Source organism: Delphinus delphis, chromosome 7 (assembly GCF_949987515.2).
Source record: "Delphinus delphis chromosome 7, mDelDel1.2, whole genome shotgun sequence".
Lineage (NCBI taxonomy): Eukaryota > Metazoa > Chordata > Mammalia > Artiodactyla > Delphinidae > Delphinus > Delphinus delphis.
Window position 1 is genome coordinate 18,761,230 of NC_082689.1, and position 19,698 is coordinate 18,780,927.

Genomic DNA, 19,698 nt, shown 5'->3' on the forward strand with positions numbered 1-19,698 from the left:
GCACTATTTACAGTAGCCAAGACATGGAAATAACCCAGGTGCCCATCGACAGATGATTGGTTTAAGAAGATGTGGTATATATATATATATATATATATATATATATATATATATATATACACACACACACACACACACACACAATGGAATATTACTCAGCTGTAAAAAATGAAATATTGCCATTTGTAGCAACATGGATGGACCTAGAGAATATCATACTGGTGAAGTAAGTCAGACAAAGACAAATAGTATATGATATCACTTATATGTAGAATCTAAAAAATAATATAAATGAATCTATATACAAAGCAGAAATAGACTCACAGACATAGAAAACAAACTTACAGCTATCAAAGGAGAAAGAGGGTGGGAGGGGTAAATTAGGAGTATGGGATTAACAGATACAAATTACTATACATAAAACAGATAAACAGAAACTAGGGGCAGGACGGGAATAAAGACACAGATCTACTAGAGAATGGCTTGAGGACACGGGGAGGGGGAAGGGTAAGTTGGGACAAAGTGAGAGAGTGTCATGGACATATATACACTACCAAATGTAAAACAGATAGCTAGTGGGAAGCAGCCGCATAGCACAGGGAGATCAGCTCGGTGCTTTGTGACCACCTGGGTGGGTGGGATGTGGAGGCTGGGAGGGAGAGAGTTGCAAGAGGGAAGAGATATGGGTGTGTGTGTGTATGTATAGCTGATTCACTTTGTTGTAAAGCAGAAGGTAACACACCATTGTGGAGCAATTATACTCCAATAAATCTGTTAAAAATATTTTTTAATTAAAAGATAAAAACACCAAAACACAAAACACAGATAAACAACAAGGATTTACTGTATAGCCCAGGGAACTATATTCAATATCTTAACCTATAATGGAAAATAATCTGAAAAAATATGTATATACATGAATCACTTTGCTGTAACCTGAAACTAACACAATATTATAAATCAACTATATTTCAATTAAAAAAATAAACAAATGTAAGCAAAATTCACCATGTCATTAGCAGTATCTGTGACTTTGTCACCAATAGAAATCACAGATATTTTCATATCATTTTATAGTTGCTACAGATATCATGAAATATAATTTACACTCATCACTACTTGAAATTCTGGTGGTTATTTGACCTACTACTAGATCTTATAATTTAATGTGTTAATAAAGAAGTACATATATTATTCTGTTACACATTTTATTTTATTTATTTATTTTTAAAAAATATTTATTTATCTGGTTGCGCCGGGTCTTAGTTACAGCAGGCGGGCTCCTCTTAGTGGTGGCTCGTGGCCTCCTTAGTTGTGGCATGCGAACTCTTAGTTGCAGCATGCATATGGAATCTAGTTCCCTGAGCAGGGATTGAACCTGGGCCCCCTGCATTGGGAGCATGGAGTCTTAACCACTGTGCCACCAGGGAAGTCCCCACATTTTAAAAATATTTGAATATGGCATTTTAATTAATTTATTTCCTTTGTAATCTTATATATTTTATTTTATGCATTTGAAAAGGCTCCCCAGGCTTCACCAGACTGCAAAGGAGTCCATAGCACACACAAAAAGCTAAGCATCCGTGCTGTGACTTTCGGGTCACACAGCCAATGAAGAGAATCTGGTTGATCTAGAGACTGACTTCTCTTGGGTCAGGTGTCCACCCTTGGTCTAATTAGTTGGGGCCAGGGGCTCAGAGTCACACTGATTGATAGATTGATCAGTCAATCAATAAAGGATTGATTTTGTGTGTGTGTATGTACACTCTTGTTCATTTAACAAAAAATTCGAGGCAGCTTTTTAAATATTCCTTTCAATTTTATTATCTCCCAATCCTGGAAAACAATGTTCTCTTGGCCTGTCCCCAGAGAGTTTGCTGCTGAATATATTTACTAAAGTCTAATGGAGCATCCCTAGACCTCAGGCTGGTTTTAGCAGGAAGCAGCCTTGGAATGGTCAGGATCAATGCTAGAGAAGCTCAGACTATGGGAAGCAGCAATCTCAGGGCACTGAATTTGAAAAGTGCTGAGGACTCGAGTTATTCCTCCTCTGCAGGACTTAAAAGGAGCCTTTTGCCTCCCTATCCCCACCTCCCATCCCACCCCCATCCCAGACAGTACATCCCTTGCCCGATACTGACTGTTCTTGCTTTTAGAATGCTGATGTGAATAGCTTTGTAAGGAAAGAACTTGCTGAAATGTCTCTGAGGTTGTGCTGTTTGCCCTCGCTTAAGCTCTGCTGGACTGTGAGCATGGGAATCTGGGACTGCAAAAGGAAGAACTAAGATGTCCCAAGAGTTCCAGCCCCTTGCGTTTTGGACTCAGTGAGAGATTGGCAGCCAAGGGCTCGTCTCTAACTGGGCTAATCAGAAGAGGTCCTCAGCCAGGACTGGGATATACTTCCATCCCAAAGCTCTGCAACAAATATAGAGTATAAGCTCCATGTCTGTACCCCCAAACTGAATTCCCAGCACATACTTCAGAGCCTAGCATGTAGCAGATACTCAATAAATATTTGCTGAATGAACCTGAACTCTAGGAGCTCACAGTCTACTGGGAGAGAAAGGAAACAAGTAAACATAAATAATTGAAAATTATTATGACTGTTTTGAGGAAAAAGAAGAGAGTGCTATAAGAACAAATACTTTAGATGACATGGTAAGGGGACCAGGAGAAGTTCCGTTTGAACGGAGATCTGAGATCTGAAAGATGAGAAGGAACCAGCCACTTGAAGAGTAGGGGGAGACAGATATACAGGAGATGCCCTTAAGCCCCTGGCCAGTTAGTAGCAATGCTGAGGAGGAAGTCGAAGTCTGCCTGCCTATTTATCTAGGTTCTTGTAGGCTATTTGTAGAAAAAAGAAGGGGTCTACTGTTAATTCGTGGTTAGTCTGTTCACCGCTGCCCCCACCCCACACCATCCCGTACGTACCCAGCTTGGTTTTATAATGCCTTAGACCTAGTGTTGCTGACTGACAATCAAAGGCTCCAGTGTGTGCCCAGCCATAAGAACAATTATCTGTTTATGTGTCTGACTCCCCAGCCAGACTATGAGCTCCTTGAAGGCAGTGAACTCCATCTTATCCTTAGGACACAGCACACTATCTGACATAGTCAACAGTTTTGATTAATGGCTGAATTAATAACAACAGTTAATATTTATTGAGTGCCTTCTATGTGCCAGACAGTGTAGTGAGGACTTTACATGCGTTATCTCATTTAATCCTCAGAATTACTCGAAAATGCATGTAGTATTCTTATTCCCATTGTATAACTGGAGAAACTAAGGCTTAGAAAGATAAAGTAATGGACTTGGGATCTGAGTGTAAGCAATTCAACTCCAGAGCCCACACTGTTTTGCCAAATCAAAGTGCTTCTGGTTGCCTTGAGGTAGCTGAGGTTCCTTGGAACTCCAAGAGAGCAGAATTAATATGTTACGTACATGATCTCATTTAACAATCCTCACAACAACCCTCATTGATAGGAATTATTCTACTCATTTTATAGAGAGAAAATTGAGGCTCAAAGAGATTAATAGACACTTAGCCAAGATCATAAAAAGAATATGTAAGTGGTGGGCTTATTTTCAAAGCTAGGCCCATGCAACTCTAGATCCCGTGCTCTGTCCCCATTCTGTGATAACGCCAGTTACTCAGCCACTAGGCAGGAATCTGCTCCACTGACTGTGTTAAAGTCCTTTGAAAGTTGTCCAGGCCTGTTGGGAGCCTGAGAGTCTTTTCCTGACAGAGGGAATAGAGTGGAGGACAGGCAGAGGAGTGTGGGAGAGTAGAGACTTTATCTTTTTTAAAAAATCTTTTCGAAAAATTGAGATGTAATTCACATACCATAACATTTACCGAAAAAGTATAAAGCAAAAGTATATAATTCCGTGGTTTTACAATATTCATAAAGTTGTTTAACTACAACTACTATATAATTCCAGAACCTCTTCATCACCCCCGAAGAGAAACTCTATATCCACTTGCAGTCATTTTCCATTCCCCACTCCCCCCATTCTTGGAAATCACGAATCTACTTTCTGTCTCTGTGTAGATTCACCTCTCTTGAATATTTCATGTAAATGGAATCATCCAGTATGTGGTCTTTTGTGTCTGGCTTCTTTCACTTAGCATTGTTTTCAAGGTCCATCCATTGAAGCAAGTATCAGTACTTTATTCCTTTTTATGGCAGGATAATAGACCCTTATACGGATATACCACATTTTGTTTATTCATTCGTCAGTTGATAGACAGTTGGGTCATTTTCCACTTTGGGGTTATTATGAATAAAACTGCTGTGAACATTTGTGTGTAAGTTTCTGTATGAACATACGTTTTCAATTCTCTTGGGTATATACCTAGGAGCGCAATATAATAACTATATGGATCATATAATAACTCTATGTTTAACTTTCGGAGGAACTGCCAAATTGTTTTTCTTCTATTAATAAACTTTTAAAGTCAAAGTATAAGATGCATACAGAAAAGTGCCCCTATCATAAGCCTACAGCCTGAAGAATTACAAAATGAACATAGCTGTGTAATCAGAACCCAGATCAAGAACTAGAAAATTTCCAGTACTCAGTACCTACTGCCTCCAAAGGGTCACCGTCCTGACTTTTAATATGATAGATTAATTTTGCCTGCTTTGAATTTCATATAAGTAGAATTATATGGTATGTACTCTTTTGTGTCTGACTTCTTTCACTCAACAAAATTTTTATGAAATTCATCCATGTTAGTTGTACTTTGTTAATTTTCATTTCTGTATAATATTTTATTGTAAGACTATTCCACAATTTATTTACCCATTTGTGTTGGATGCTTCATAGTTATGCATATGTTTAGATTTTGTAGATACTGCCAAACGGTTTTCCAAAACGACTGTATCAATTTATACTCATACAAGCAGTATATGAGAGTTCTGGTTGTACCACATCCTTGTCAACACTTGTGTTATCTGCCTTTTCTTTTTAGCCATTATAGTGAATATGTAGTGGTATCCTACTGTGGCTTTTTAACTCCCCCAGTGACTAATGAGGTTCTGTACATTTTCATGTAATTATTGATCACTTAACTATGACCGAGCATTTTGTCAATTTTCTGCTGGGTTATTTGTCTTTTTCTTATTGATTTTTCAGAGTTCTTCAAATATTCTGAAAATGAGTCCTTTGTTGGTTATATGTATCGCAAATATTTTCTCCCACTTTATAGCTTGCTTTTTTGCTCTCTTATTTGTATCTGTTTTTTTTTTTTTTTTTTTAGCTGTACGCGGGCCTCTCGCTGCTGTGGCCTCTCCTGTTGTGGAGCACAGGCTCCAAACGCGCAGGCTCAGCGGCCACGGCTCACGGGTCCAGCCGTTCCGCAGCATGTGGGATCTTCCTGGACCGGGGCATTACCCCGTGTCCCCTGCGTTGGCAGGCAGACTCTCAACCACTGCGCCACCAGGGAAGCCCTTATTTGTATCTTTTGATGAACAGAAGTTCCTAACTTCGATGTAGTCCAATTTATCAATCTTTTCCTTTATGAATGTCCTGTTAAGAAATCTTTGCCTACCTAAGGTCATGAAGATCAGGCCCTTATCATGAGCATGTGTGTGTGTGTGTGTGTGTGTGTGTGTGTGTGTGTTACGTGGGGTGGAGAGGACAGGAAGGGCGGGGGCGAGGAGCCCATGAGATCACAGCCGCCGTGGGCTGTGTTCCCAGCTGTCAAGCGTGTAATGGGGAGTGAAAGAGAATCCCTTTGGTGGTAGAGGTCCTACAGATAATACTGCCGGGTCCTCTAAATCACCTCTGTGCCCTACAGACCCAGTTGACTGTCCTCTCTTCTCCACTGATACAGGGAAAAAGTGAAGTATGTGCTCCTGTGTCGTGCTCATGGCCTGGGGCAGGGATCACAAGCTTTCGGAGTCAGATGCCTGCTGTATTGTTGTGATTTTCTTTTTGTCCTTAAACCTGAGGCTCTTTTCTTTTTGGTTTTTACCTCCTTGTTTCATTTCCACCTGGAGAAAGGATGGTGAGGTGGCTGACTTTGAGAGAGGGGCTAAACTATCCTTCAGACTGGTTGTCCCCGATGGGCTGGTTGGCACCCCCTCCCTGAGCCAGAGCTGACAGGAGCTGCTTGTTCTTCCTGGAGAAGGAGTGGGAGTAGAAAAAGAAGGAATGAGAGTTGCTACTGCACTTTCTGAGGGGCTCTGAGGATTCCTTCCCCCCCAGGAAACCACTTGCGTCCCCCCAGCCCCTTTGCTGCTTGTTAGTTAGAAAGCCGTGGTTTGTGCTGGCGCTGGGTGGGGCTTCGGGGACAGTGTAGGCTCTGGCCCTCCGGAGGGGAGGGGGTGCTTGCAAGCGAGCAGAGGGTCACCGCTCAGGCTGTACCATTTGCTTGTCACCTTGAGAAGTTCCACCTTGTCTAGCAAAACCTCCTTTCAGAGGCAGCCACCACAAAGGGCTCTTATGAGAGCGGCGGCCCCTGCCCCCACCTTCACTTCCACTCCCTTTACCATTATTTTTCTTTTGGGGCAGAGCTGAGGGGCCTTCCTGCTATGACTTTGAGGGGCTGTACTTATTTTAAAAGGAGATTTAGAGTCTAGAGCCTCCCCATACCAGAGATTCATTTTTCTGATTTTCTAGTCCCGTTGGAGGACAGTCAAGGACTTAAGTAAGGCTCTCCTTCTCTGGAGGGCATTTTGTCTTTTCCCTCTATCAGTCTCTTGGGCTCTTTGGAGGTTTCAGAAGGAAGGCGAGAGAGCTACATTCTAGTACCACTAGGTCTCAGACCAGGGACCATCCTCCTTCTGGGGAGTGGGAGCTGGGGGATAGGAGGGAGAAATGGCTGTCTCAGCGGGTGACTTTACGAGGAGATTCAGTGAAGTGGTTCAAGTGTACGTTCTGGAGTTCAGCTTCCTGGGCCTTCTGCTGCCCCATTCTGCAACTTTCTAGCTGTGGCCTTAGTCAAGTTTCATAACCTCTCTGAGCCTTTGTTTTCCCCTGTATAAACTGAGAATGATTTTAGTGCCTACCTGGTAGGCTTACTGTGGATATTAATTGAGATGATGGATTAAAATGCTTAGCCTAGTACCTAGTACACTGAAAGCATTCCAAAATGTTCATCTTACTAATATTATTCAAGCCTTCTGTTTGGACCTCCCTTTATAGTCTTTCTTCCCATCTCCCTTCTCTTCTGACTGTGCACTTCAGGGAGCTACCTAGGCCTCAAGCAGAACCAGAAAAATCTGGACTTTATCTCAAACTGTTTTGCGCTCTGCACCTATTTTATCTCGGCTGCATTTCCAGCACTGTGAGGGACAGTGAGGCAGCAAAATTATCCCATTTTGAAGGGCAGACCACGGAGAAGGTGCTGTAATGGTTGAACCGGATTGCATGAATGCATTCTTGGATAGGTGAGTATATGCACGCATCCATTCTCCCACCTAGTTTTAAAAGTGGGGAGGGCTGAGGTAGACTGTAATGAATTTGCAAGGTCTCAAACACAAGATTAAGTTCAGGTCTGTTTGTGTTTTTTCCCCTAGTAGAGCCCAGTGCTGAGTGGGTGGGTGCTCAGGAACCAGAGGCCAAAGGGAGAGCATGGTGAGGTCAGCCGCGGCAGGGCACAATGGTCAGGGTGGGCCTCGTGTGACACAGACCCAACAAAGCCAAGCCAGACGAAACACAGGAGCAGGTCAGCTGTCTCGTCGGCTTCACATACGCTCTCAAGGGCAGCGCGCCTCGTATCCTTAGAGCGCCGGGTCTCTCCCAAATCACCAGGGTTTGTGATCAGTGAACTGAGGGAATTCAGAGGCGTATTCTGTGAGGGACAACACAGAAGGACCCCTTGGGCTTAGATCTTGCCTGAAACACCTCATCCAAGTGAGCTGCTGTGGAAAAATTTCAAGGGAGGCGAAGGGAGAGTGAGCTGGTCGTCTTTTGAAAACCTGGACGTCACCACCACATCTCTTTTCTCTGTCCTATTAATGTTTTTTTTTTCCCTCTCAAACTCTGAAGAAGCTGTGAGATTAATCCCATCAAAAACATACAACTGACTGTTTGAATGACATATCTGCAGGTCACGTTTTTCTACTTTCCAAATAGCCTTTACTGAGTGTATATTACTTTACAATGGAAACACCGTAGCAGAGCCTCTTGGCCAGGCCTCACTGGGGAGCAGGAAATGGCAGTGAGAAAGGGTTCCTGGTGGAATCATTGTTGGATTTCAGCTAAAGTTTTTCAGGGAGTAAGCTGTTTGTGCTTTGTGTGCTTCTGAAATAGGAAGTTTTACTCTCCACTATTATACCCACCACCTCCCAAAAAAGGAGGGTGAGGAGAAGGAAGGTGAAACCTTGGCTTCTTGGGTAGGTCCTGCACTTTGGGAGAGTAAAGGAGATATTTGAGAGGCAACAAGAGCATTTGAGGGGAGGTCAGGAGACATAATTTATAAGGAGCAGGCAACCTTTACATGTATTACCTCATATAATCCTTCTATCAGTCTCATAAAAGTAGGTATTGGTCTCCTCATTGTTCTGGTGAAGGGATAGAGGCTAAAAGAAGTCAGTAACATAGCTGCTAACTGGCAAAGCCAGAGTTTAAAGCCAGGACCTTGGTCCTTACTGGAGCCTGAGGATTGGGCTCGTGTGGCCATGGTGGACAGTGAACTACCCACAGGTTACTAGCTGGGTTTCTGTGACTGTATCTCCCTGACCTGGGCTTTGAGTAGTCACTGAATTTTTAGATCATATGCTTTGGGACGCAGTGGGAAAAGGTTAACATTTGGGTGAGACCCTGGTTTCTCTAAGTACTGGAGCTCATTAGGGCATTTCTTGAGCCTCCTTTGTCTTGCAAAGGGAGGGGACAGAGATTTCTTGGGTACTTATTCTACTCGCTTGTTTAATCCCCTCATGAACTCTATGATGTAGATATTGTTTGTCTCAGTCCCCCCTCCCCACCCCCCATATCTACCCAACCCTCCATCTCTTTTTTTCTCTTAAAATAGGACGTTGATTAAATACAGTAAACTGCCCAAAGTGTCACAGCTAGCAAATAGAAGACCTTAGGTACAGATCCGAGTCTTTGTGACTCTAAAGCCAGAACTTAAAGCTTGTTTCTACTTACCTTTTTTTTCTGAGACATTTTTCCCCCTAATTCTTAGACGGTTTTGTTTCGTCCTCTTTGAGTGAGAAGCCACTTATGGCTTCCTCTTTTTAAACTTTTTGGTACTTCTCTTGGGCATTGGGTTCACGTTTCCCACTGAGTCTCCCTGTTTTCCTACCCAGGTTGAGTCTGTGTTGTCGACCCACGAGCCATTTCAAGTTATCTCTGATTTTATTTTAGGTTTCTGGATCATCCCTCTGGAATATCTGCCTTATGCCCTGGAGTAGAGCTATCCTTGATTCCTCTCAATGGATTCCATCCATTGATGGATTGATATACAATCCATCAATGAATCCTATCGGCCATACCTTCAAATGTATCCAGAATCTGATCACTTATCACCACCTCCACTGTTGCCATCCAGGCCCAAGCCACTATCCTCTCCCACTTGGTTATTGTAGCAGCCTCCTAACAGATCTACCCACTTGTCTTTCTACATTCAAAGTGATCTTTTTAAAATGTGTATCAGATCATTTCACTCTTCTCTTTATAAACTCCAGTGGCTTCCCATCTCACAGAATAAAAGATCATATGCTACATTATCTCACGATTTCAAATAAACACACAGACACATATCCACAGACCTGCTATGCTCTCCCTCTGATCTAGGGTGATCATCTAATTTATCATCCAAATTGGGACACTTATAAGAGAGAAAAGGAGCTCTACTAATAAATGACAACAAGCACAAACTGGGACTGACCCAGGCAAACTGGGAATCTGGTCACTTGATCTGGATAGCCAGTGGACCGTCCTGTTACTTTCCTTTAGATCTTTTTAAAGTGTCATCTCTCAGTGAGGCCTTCTTTGACCTCTATTTAAAATTGCAACACATTCCTGCCCCATCCCGTAATCAGCCTGTGCTGATTTATTTTTCTCTGTGGTGCTAACACCATCTGATAGAGAATATGGTTTAATTAGCTATGTTTGTTGTTGATCTCCCCTCTCTAGAATGTAAACTTCAGGAGGGCAGGGAATTTTTTTTTTTTTTTTTTGCTGTACGAGGGCCTCTCACTGTTGTGACCTCTCCCGTTGTGGAGCACAGGCTCCGGACGTGCAGGCTCAGCAGCCATGGCTCACGGGCCTAGTCACTCGGCGGCATGTGGGATCTTCCCAGACTGGGGCATGAACCTGTGTCCCCTGCATCGGCAGGTGGACTCTCAACCATTGCACCACCAGGGAAGCCCGAGGGCAGGGAATTTTTATCTCTTTTGTTCAATATACTGTATCCCCAGCACCCACATCATCGCGAACACTGTAGGTAATCAGTAAATATTTGTCGAATGAATGGATGGTGTGGCGGGGGTGGAATTCTATTCCGAAGAGTCTTTCTCCTTGGAGTCCTCTTCCCAAACCAGTTTTCTTGTTCTTCCCTATTTATTTTGGTAAACCTTTGGTAATCTGAGACCTTAGAAGGGTTTTTCAGTATGCTTTTACCGCAAAGAGGAGCTAATGATGAAGATTACCATGATTTCCTAACCTGACTTGGGCCCTCTAGGGAGGGAAGTTTGTATCCAGTACAGCAGTTTACCACATTGCAAGAGGGAGGAGAGGATTTTTACCCTTGGGAAGTCACGTGTTGGGGGCCCTGCCCTGGCGGTTATGATATTGTGATGGTCAGTGTCAGGGCCTTGGGGCTGTGCCAGCTTCTGGGGCTGGTGCCAGAACCAAAGACCTACTCAGGGCTAGTGTTGGGGGCTCCAGTTTGCTCATTTCTCCCTTCTCTTCTGTCTTTTAAACCTGTATACTTGACCTGTGGGTCCATACTGAGTAGGGTGAGCAGTATATCCGGGTCCAACCTTTCCTTACCCAGGATTCTAAAGGTTTCTTTTCTGAAGCAGCCTCAGAGGAAAGGAGGGATGAGATGGGGGTGGGGAGTGGGGGTAGGATCAGACCTTTCATTTCTAGTTGAAAGTGGCAGTTGGGATTGCTCCAACAGATCCTGTTGGGATCATGGGGCAGGAGGGGGTCTTAGAATTTTCAGACCACTGGGAGTGAGTTTTAGACTCAGTGAAGATGGGAATTATGGTTAAAGGAGGGGAGTTTGGGGCCTAGCAACCAAGATGGGCTGCCATAGGGACAAGAAGGGGAAATAAAATGCCGTTTATGATTTCTGTAACTTTGGTTTTCCTAACGCTTCTGATGTGGCCGTATAGCAGGGGCCAAAGTCCTAGTGGACTGGAGGTGAGAGAGTAACAGAGCTGCTGGAGACAGGAGAGTGATGTAGCTCTTGTGGCTCTTAAAGGGTCACAGTACCAGCAGTAAGTAGTGAAGAGGTTCTAAATGTAGCAGAAAGCCTAGAAAGGGAAACCTTGAGGAAACTTCTGACTCCTCGAGGTTTTATCAGTAATAGTTTGATGCCAAGGAAGCCTTGGCAAGTAGTTGTATAGCAGAGAAAGCCACTTTGTGAAACAAAAGGGATTCCCACGGGCATATCCTTCATTCAGAAAACAAAGTCCTTTGCCATCTCGTGGATATGAATTTAGCCTTCCAGTCTCATTTCCCATGAGATCTGTCCACCTGTCCTGTCCTTTCACACCTTTGTGCTTCAAATACTTCCACCACATTCAAAGTCTAACCTTGCAAAGGCTTAACTCAATGTCACCACCTCTGAAGTGTTTTGCAGGACTCTCAGTGAGACTTTGTCCCTTCCTTGTTCTCTGGGTTCTTATTACCCTTTGTTTATAACTCTGTAATAGCATAATGCGTGAAAAACACACATACACACATACAGGTTCCTCCTTCTATCTGAAAGTAGAGCACTCCTATGAACCATTTCATAAGCTGAAATGGGGTAAAGTGAAGGAGAAATTACCTTTTTTCATAAAAGCGAAAATCTTTTTTGGATTTCTTCCAGTTAGCAAAAACAGGTACTAATGTAGGCTTTTCCTAAAAGCAAAGTGACATCAAGCAAATTTTCAAAAAGTGGGGGATACCTGCATCTGCCTCTGTCCCACGTATGACTGTAAACTCTTTGAGGCAGGGCCCCTGACTTATTTATCTTTTTTTTTTTTAAATTTATTTATTTTTGGCTGCATTGGGTCTTCATTGCTGTGTGCGGGCTTTCTCTAGTTGTGGCGAGCTGGGGCTACTCGTCATTGCGGCGCACGGGCTTTTCATTGTGGTGGCTTCTCTTGTTGCAGAGCACGGGCTCTAGGTGCGCGGGCTTCAGTATTTGTGGCTTGCGGGCTCTAGAGCACAGACCCAGTTAGTTGTGGCGCATGGGCTTAGTTGCTCTGAGGCATGTGGGATCTTCCCAGACCAGGGCTCAAACCAGTGTCCCCTGCATTGGCAGGCGGATTCTTAACCACTGCACCACCAGGGAAGCCCTGACTTATTTATCTTTATACTAACTCTGTCCTGTTCTGAGGAGGGAAGGACTGGTGCATCCACTTCCCCTCCCCCAGTCCTGTAGCACCTGGCACATGGTAGAATCTCAGTAACCTTTCTGCTGAGTAGAGTTGATTCTGGGTTAATCAGATGAACATATTATACAGTAGACTGACCTGGCTCTTCTTCCCCTCCCCATTCTGGGCAGTGACCCGCTTGTGGCTGGTACACCTTGCTCCTGGCTCAGGTGTACTTATAGCAGGGGGCACTGCTATTTGCTTTTCTTAGTCCTGACTCCAGCTTCTCCCTTTGATCTCTGCTGCCCGCCCCAGCTCGCCCCTACCATTGTCCTGCACAGGGAACTAGTATTTCTCCTTCCCAGGCTCAGGCCTCACCACCTGTCTTCCCTAGCATATTCTGAGAATGATACCCAAGGGATCAGTGATGATGGGGAACAGCGAGGACAGGATTAAGGGTATGGCCCTTCAGCCCTCTGAGAGTTCCAGATGGGGCCAGTTGCCTCCTTTATATCTGCTCATGTTTTCCTTGTCCCCTGAGGGAGCTTGTTTCTGAGCTAGATGGGTGCAGCTGATGATCTGTGACGCAGATGGTCTGTGATGCAGATGATCTGTGATGCAAGGAATTAAGGGCTGTAATCCTGGGGAAGGCTGTATTGCCCTTTAGACTAAAATTCTATGCTTCAGAGAAGTAAATAGGGTAGTTGTTATATGCGAGGGCCCTGAAGCCACATGGTCTGGATTCTGATCTTGTTCCACCACTTACCAGCTGTAACTGCCTCAGCAAGATGGGGTCACACTCATGCCAACCATAGTCCTTCATTCATACATAGTTATTGAGCATCCCCTGTGGGCCAGGTTGTTCTAGGTGCCAGGGAAATAGCAGTGAATAAGACAGGATGGGTTGATACCTTTAAATGCTTAGAGCAGTGTCTAGCACATAGTAAATATGCAGGAAATGTACCAATACTCTCTTCCTAGTACTTTTCTGAGAATAGACAATCGGGTGGGATGACCTTTGGTAGCAGCTCCAGGACCAGATCTCCCTGAGAAGGGGAAGGATGGAGGAAGGGCTAAGATACAGGTTCTGGATTTGGACTTAGGTCCAGGACAGCAGTAGCTCCAGTGGCCTTTTATTTCTGGCACTTCATTTTGAGATTAAATACATGAACTGGCTAAAGGTCACCCTGGAAATTTTATGAGTCTGTTTAGTTCCATAGAAAGGGCAGGAGGAGATGACCCTGGACTGCCTAGATTCTGCCTGGCCCGTTTGTACAGACAGCGCAGTGCCTACCAAACCATGTGTGGGTGACCCTAAGAGAGGCCACACGTCGTGAGCAGTATGAAGGGAGATCCCAGAGACGTGAGATGTGAGGACGGAGAACAGCCGTTTGCCTCTCTGCTGTCAGGGCTCTCTGGCCATAGAGTAGAGGACCTTCTGCTGGAGGAGGTGGCTTGGGGGTTGGAGAGCTCAACTTAGGAAGGAGAGTGAGGTGAGATAGAGGTCCGTGGCCTGTTTCAGTTCATTCCTCAGGGAATGCTGCTGAGGAGGGCTGTTATACTCCTAGTGAGATTACTGCTGGAAGCAACGTCTGCACTCAAGGCTCCTGATTGATTGCGGTTTCCAGTGAAAGTCCAAGACTGGTACAGTCTTTATGTGAGTAGGATTGGAGTAGAAATCGATGTTACATCTGCGGTTTCCAGTGAAAGTCCAAGACTGGTACAGTCTTTATGTGAGTAGGATTGGAGTAGAAATCGATGTTACATCTGCGGTTTCCAGTGAAAGTCCAAGACTGATACAGTCTTTATGTGAGTAGGGTTGGAGTAGAAATCTATGTTACATTTCTCGGGGATCAATAAGTTTTTCAGCTACCACCGTGCTCAGGGAAAGAGCTGTATAATCTTAACCATGGTTTCAGCAACTAGTTCACTGCTTCTCCCACTTTCTCTCTTCCATCCTTCTCCCACAGTGGGTTTTCAGAAATGAATGCCCTTATAGCACAGAGAGAGTGCCCTTGACATGAGATGTGGGCCAATCCAGGATTCCTGGGCTTGTTCCCATGTGAGCTGCTGGCCTGGCTTCCCTTGGAGAACCTGCTAACTTGGCTGGGAGCCATGGCGATTTGCATGCATAGGGACAGACGAAGTGGTTCTGGGCCCTTTCCAAGATTCTGAAGTACAGCCAGGTTTAGGTCCACTGGACACCATACTCTTTCATCTCATTTTTATTGCACTTTCTTAAGTCTTCAGCCGTTACTTAAACTCAGTTCAGCCAAGTGTATGAAACCTGAACTAGGCAAAGCATTTTGCTGTGGATATAAATCCACAGTTCATTCCATAATGAAGGAAACAGATAAATATAATATGATTGTAGCAGTGTTTCTCAATTTTTTTTTCATTATCACCTCCCTGAGGAACCTTTTAAGACATTTTTTCCTAATCATCCCCCCTCAGGAAATTTTAATACCATAGATAAACCAAAATTCTGTTTATGTGCAATTTGTGTATCTGTGCTTTATACTTTAAAAGAGTAAGATTTTTTTCATCCCCCAAGAGCAAATTTTCTCCCCACTTGGGGGAAATATCACCCCCAACGTGAGGTCATGGGTTATAGTAAAGCACAATGTATAGTGTAGCAGGCAAGCCTCCAAAGCTCTGTGGACTTTGTCTCTCCCGCCTCCTGTGACTGACTGTCATAGCTCCATAACCTATTCTTGTCTCTCAGTCTGTCATTCCCATTTTGCTCTTTTTCCCCTTTCCTGGATTTCATCCTTTTTCTCTCTCCAGTGTAGAAGTTTAGGAGTGAATTTAATTAAAATAGTAATCTGTACAACTCAGGGACAATTTAGGGAAGATGATTTCGTAAAACAGTCCTCTAAGAGGTCATCCTTTTGGACAAAAGAACCTACAAACCTATGAGGTGTTCATGGGGAAACATAATAGACATAAGTATTGAAGGAAATAAAGATATTTGTTTGAGTTGCCTTTCAGAGGAGAAGATCTCCCAAGAGGTCTTTATATTGGTCCTAACAGGTTTGGATATGGATGTCCTATATTGGATCTAAGTTCTGTATATAAATTCTTTTAGGGTTGATGCCAGTTCTGCCAGTGGGATATCAAGTTTCTTTTTTCTAGCAATACCATGTCACCAATGATAGCATCTCCTCTCCCCTGTAGAAACTACCAGAGGCATGCAGTGTTGGTGACGGAAAACGCTTTGTCACAAATCTACAGAGTCTGTATATGGCAGTCACCAGACAAGAGATCCAAGTGGGACAGAAGCTTCGAGGCACTGGTGAGTAGCTCCAGAGGTACCTGGTCTCCTGGGGTTAGAGTTAGGGTCTAGGTTTGTGCTGTTCAATATGGTAGCTCTAGCCAATAGTGACTATTTAAATTTAAATAAATAAAAATTAAATAAAATGAAAAATTCATCCCCTCATTTGCACATTTCAGGTGCTCAATAGCTACATGTGTCCAGTGGCTACCAGGTTGGACAGCTCAGATACAGAACATTTCCATCACTGCAGAAAGCTTTATGAGAACTGGTCTACATGCTGAGGAGAATTAGTGAGAGAACCAGGAAAAAAATTAGTCTCCCTACCTGAGACGTGGCAGGCAATACGTAGAAGAACAGTGAGCTGTTCTGGGTCAGGGAAACTCTTGTCCTACGTGGTTAACGTGGCCTGGAGAACCTTCATCATAGAAACAGCGCTTTCCAGAAGTTAGTTGGAAGTGGATTTGTGTCTGTTTACATATTAGTACCAAAGCCTGGCCTTTATCAGAATGCTTGGTAAATGCTAATGCCTTTCTGGTAAGAAGAAGGCAGTTATCACTATCTTCCCTTGATCTTTCTGATCAGAAGATCCCCAGACCTCAAGCAGTGCCTCCTCACAAGGAACTGATAGCCAACTTCTGAATCAGCCAGAAGAGCTGGACTCCTCAGCACCATCCCTCCCAGTGCCTGAAAAAGAGCCCACAGTAAGTCGTGAGCAGCTTCCTAGACTGCATTTCAAGATTTGGGAGAGTCTGCACCTATAGCTCCCAAGCCAGTGGTCCCTGGAACTGTCACCTAGTTGACACTGCCTTAACAACACTGGGGCATATTTGCGACCAGGCATCTAAATTGTGGATTTCTGGATGGAGAGTCATGGTCTTTTGCATCTTCCCTTGCTGTCTCCTCTCTGCAGTTCTTCTGGATGATGGACCTTGACTCCTTTTTTGCCTTATCGCACTTGCGGTGATGGTCTATGAGGTTGTTCCCTAGGGGAGAAGTGATGTGCGTATCTCCTGCATAGAGTCTTATATCACATTCACTGCCTGACATGGACTTCAGAACTCCTGCATCAGCCACCCATCTTAACCAGAGCCATGGGAGGAAGGAATTTCTTTTCCTAACTTAAGTGGAACTGTTTAAAACCTCTATTAACTTGGGTTCCTTTTTTTCTAGGTTACTTCAGGCCCTACGCAGAGACCTCAGCTGTTGAAGGTCAAGAGGAAGAAGCTAAGGGGGCTCTTCAGTTAACCTGTCACTGTCTCAACTGCTGAGGATGGACTCAGAGAGTAGTTTCCTAGTGTCACCTTGAAAGGAGGTCCTGTGACAGCAGCATCTCTGACACAGAGTTACACAGTCAGGGACTCCACTGTAAGGGCAAGATAACTGAAGTTCATGTTGACAGGCATGGATACTATCAACTGAGGGAATCCTGGCTCCAACCCATCGGGCACTGGCCTTCCCTGTCCGAGTGGAAGCCAATCTCTGGGAATCCCATACCCTCCTTTCTTTTGGTGAAGGTTCTCTAGACCCAGGATCTACCATGGACTTTAGGTATATGGGGCAGGTCTGCAGAAAGGCACAGCATGCTTAGGAAGCCTTGTCTACCTTTCTTAAGAGTCCCTAGCCAGTCCCAGGTGTTCCGCAGAGACCCTCTCCTCTCTTTAGCATGGAATAAAAAGCACTCACACTCCCCTGCTCTTGAGATTGCTTATCTGTGGAACACATACCAACTCACTTCACTTTACTGGGTCCCACCCCATTGTTGTCTCTGGATGAAGTCTAGGCCCTCGGTCTAATCCTTCAGGTTCTTCTTATACTTCTCTTCTGTGGCCTGTGCTAAGCCTCCAATCGGGAGTTTTGATCTTGAGACCTCTCTCCATGGTGGGCACAAGATAGCAGAACATATGGTTTCTGTGCTCTTTGGTCCAACTTGATATGGGTTTTTTTTGGTCTATTTCCAAGGCATAGACAACAGGTTAATATGGGATTGAATATGGGATTGAAATTACAAAGAGCTCTGAGCCCTAGGGCCAAGTTAGTTTCCCGGAGTGGGAGAAAAAGGAATTTTATTTTCCCATCCTTCACTTCACTTCAAATAACATAGCAACTAGAAGAACTAGAAAAGATAGGATGACAGGGAACAGGAAATATGGCCAGAGGAGTTCTCTGGAACCAAAAGAATTGATGTATAGAATGAATAGCGCTTAGCAGGAAAATATGTAAAGACTGTATGAGATAGGCAGAATCTTAGTTAGAAAGTGAACTCTTTGGACAAATCTAGCAGGATTTGAGACTTCCCTGGCTGTCCAGTGGATAGGACTTGGTACTTTCACTGCTGTGGCCCCGGTCGGGGAACTAAGATTCCACAAGCTGCGTGGCATGGCCAAAAAAAAAAAAAGAAGAAGATTTAGCAGAAGAGGATTCGCAGAGTTCCTTGGCCTTCTCTGCTAGGTTTTCCTCTATAGGTAAGACCATCTGAAACTTTACCTTGGAGAGACAGGAAGGAAAGTAGAACTCAGATATTCACTGGGAGCTGTTAGGTAGAGGCCTTTTCTGGTTCAGTTACTTACGATGGTCAAAGGCCTCCTCGTCCACATGTCCTTTCTGGCTGGGACTGGTGTGTCTGTCCCCATGTCAAGTCTTGAGGGAAAGAGGATGATCCAAGTAATTATAATAATGATTATAATAACAATAATAAACAGCTACCAGTTAATGTATACCAGGTACTCTAATAAGTGCCTGGCATTGAATCCTCACAGCATCATATGAAGAAGATACTGTTAACCCACTAGGAAATGGAGTCTTGAAGGGACTAAGTGACTTATCAGAGGTCACACAGCTAATAAGTAACAGCCAGAATTTGAACCCAGACAGCTGAGTTCTAAACTGCATTATTACATACATTACCGAAAACATTTTCCAGGAAGGATGTAACGTCCTTCTTTCTCCCGTGATGCTGCCTCTTTTCAAAGAGGATGTTCTTTCTACTCCCTATTAGCTCTTCAAGGGAGGAGCCTTGGCGGACTCCAGGACTTACCACCAGGCCTTTTTACCTGCTGGCAGAGTCTGAGAGAGCTCCACCAGGGCTCATTCCCAGTTGCTGCTGATAACCTTCTTTACCCTCAGACCCAGTCTGTGCCCTGGTGGTGACTGTCATTGAAGTGAATTGGGAACTATGTAAAAACAATCTATCAGATGACTTACTTTGTTGTTTAGTTTCTCTTGGCATAATTTAGATGGCCAGATTTCAAGGTATGAGACCACATGAAAAATGGGAAGACTTCCGCAGCAAGCTGGGGGAAAATAAGGGTTCTTTACCCTAGATAATCCTTCTGCCCTAAGAGCACAGTCTCAAGAGCAGGCATTTTTAATCAGAGAGGGATCAGGGGTTTTAGAATCCCCTAAAATTATAAGTAAAATCTTAACAGCATAATTTTTCTTTTCATGTTCTCAAAAGAATGTGTAACTTTTTAAAAAGGTTAAGTAAGAGTATGCCTCATGACCTCCCCGCCCACTGCCCCCTTTATCCCCAGAGGTTGCTGCCCCCATGGGGGTATTGCCCAAACACACCCTTAGAGAAACATTGCTCCCCAAGGCTCTGCCTCAGTCATTCTTGCTCTGAAGCTCTTGCCCCCCAAAGCAATGGGTGGTGTTTGAAAATCATTCATCCCAGGGCAACTCCAGGGAAATCCCTGCCTTGACAAATTGGCCTAGCCAGGCTGTATTCCAGCCCTGCCCCCTGGCTTGGGCCCCTCCCTGAGGCCCCCAGGCTGGCCCAGCCCCACTCCACATGCACATAAAAGGGTCGAATTCTCGTGGCTGCTCCATAAATTTTATTCCGTAAATATTAGTTTTCCCTGTGTTTAATAAAGCAGTGGCCCACCTCCCCGCCTACCCACCCGCTCCCTGGGGCTGGGGCTGGGGCCAGGGCTGGCT

At 44.3% G+C, this 19,698-nt stretch overlaps 1 protein-coding gene across 5 annotated transcripts in view; it reads left to right on the forward strand.

Annotated features, from left to right (window-relative positions):
- The window catches only part of NHEJ1 (non-homologous end joining factor 1), a 77,371-nt gene extending 59,349 nt beyond the window's left edge, over positions 1 to 18,022 (forward strand). For 2 of the 5 annotated variants that reach the window (XM_060016088.1, XM_060016093.1), the window contains 3 exons: positions 15,666 to 15,783; positions 16,348 to 16,466; positions 16,936 to 18,015. In XM_060016088.1, the coding sequence (XP_059872071.1) occupies positions 15,666 to 15,783; positions 16,348 to 16,466; positions 16,936 to 17,010 (312 nt within the window). In that variant the 3' untranslated portion in view covers positions 17,011 to 18,015. Of the gene's footprint in view, positions 1 to 15,665; positions 15,784 to 16,347; positions 16,467 to 16,935 lie in introns of all 5 variants that reach the window. The other 3 variants (XM_060016086.1, XM_060016085.1, XM_060016087.1) reach the window with 3 other exon arrangements.
- The last annotated feature ends 1,676 nt before the right edge of the window (positions 18,023 to 19,698 follow it).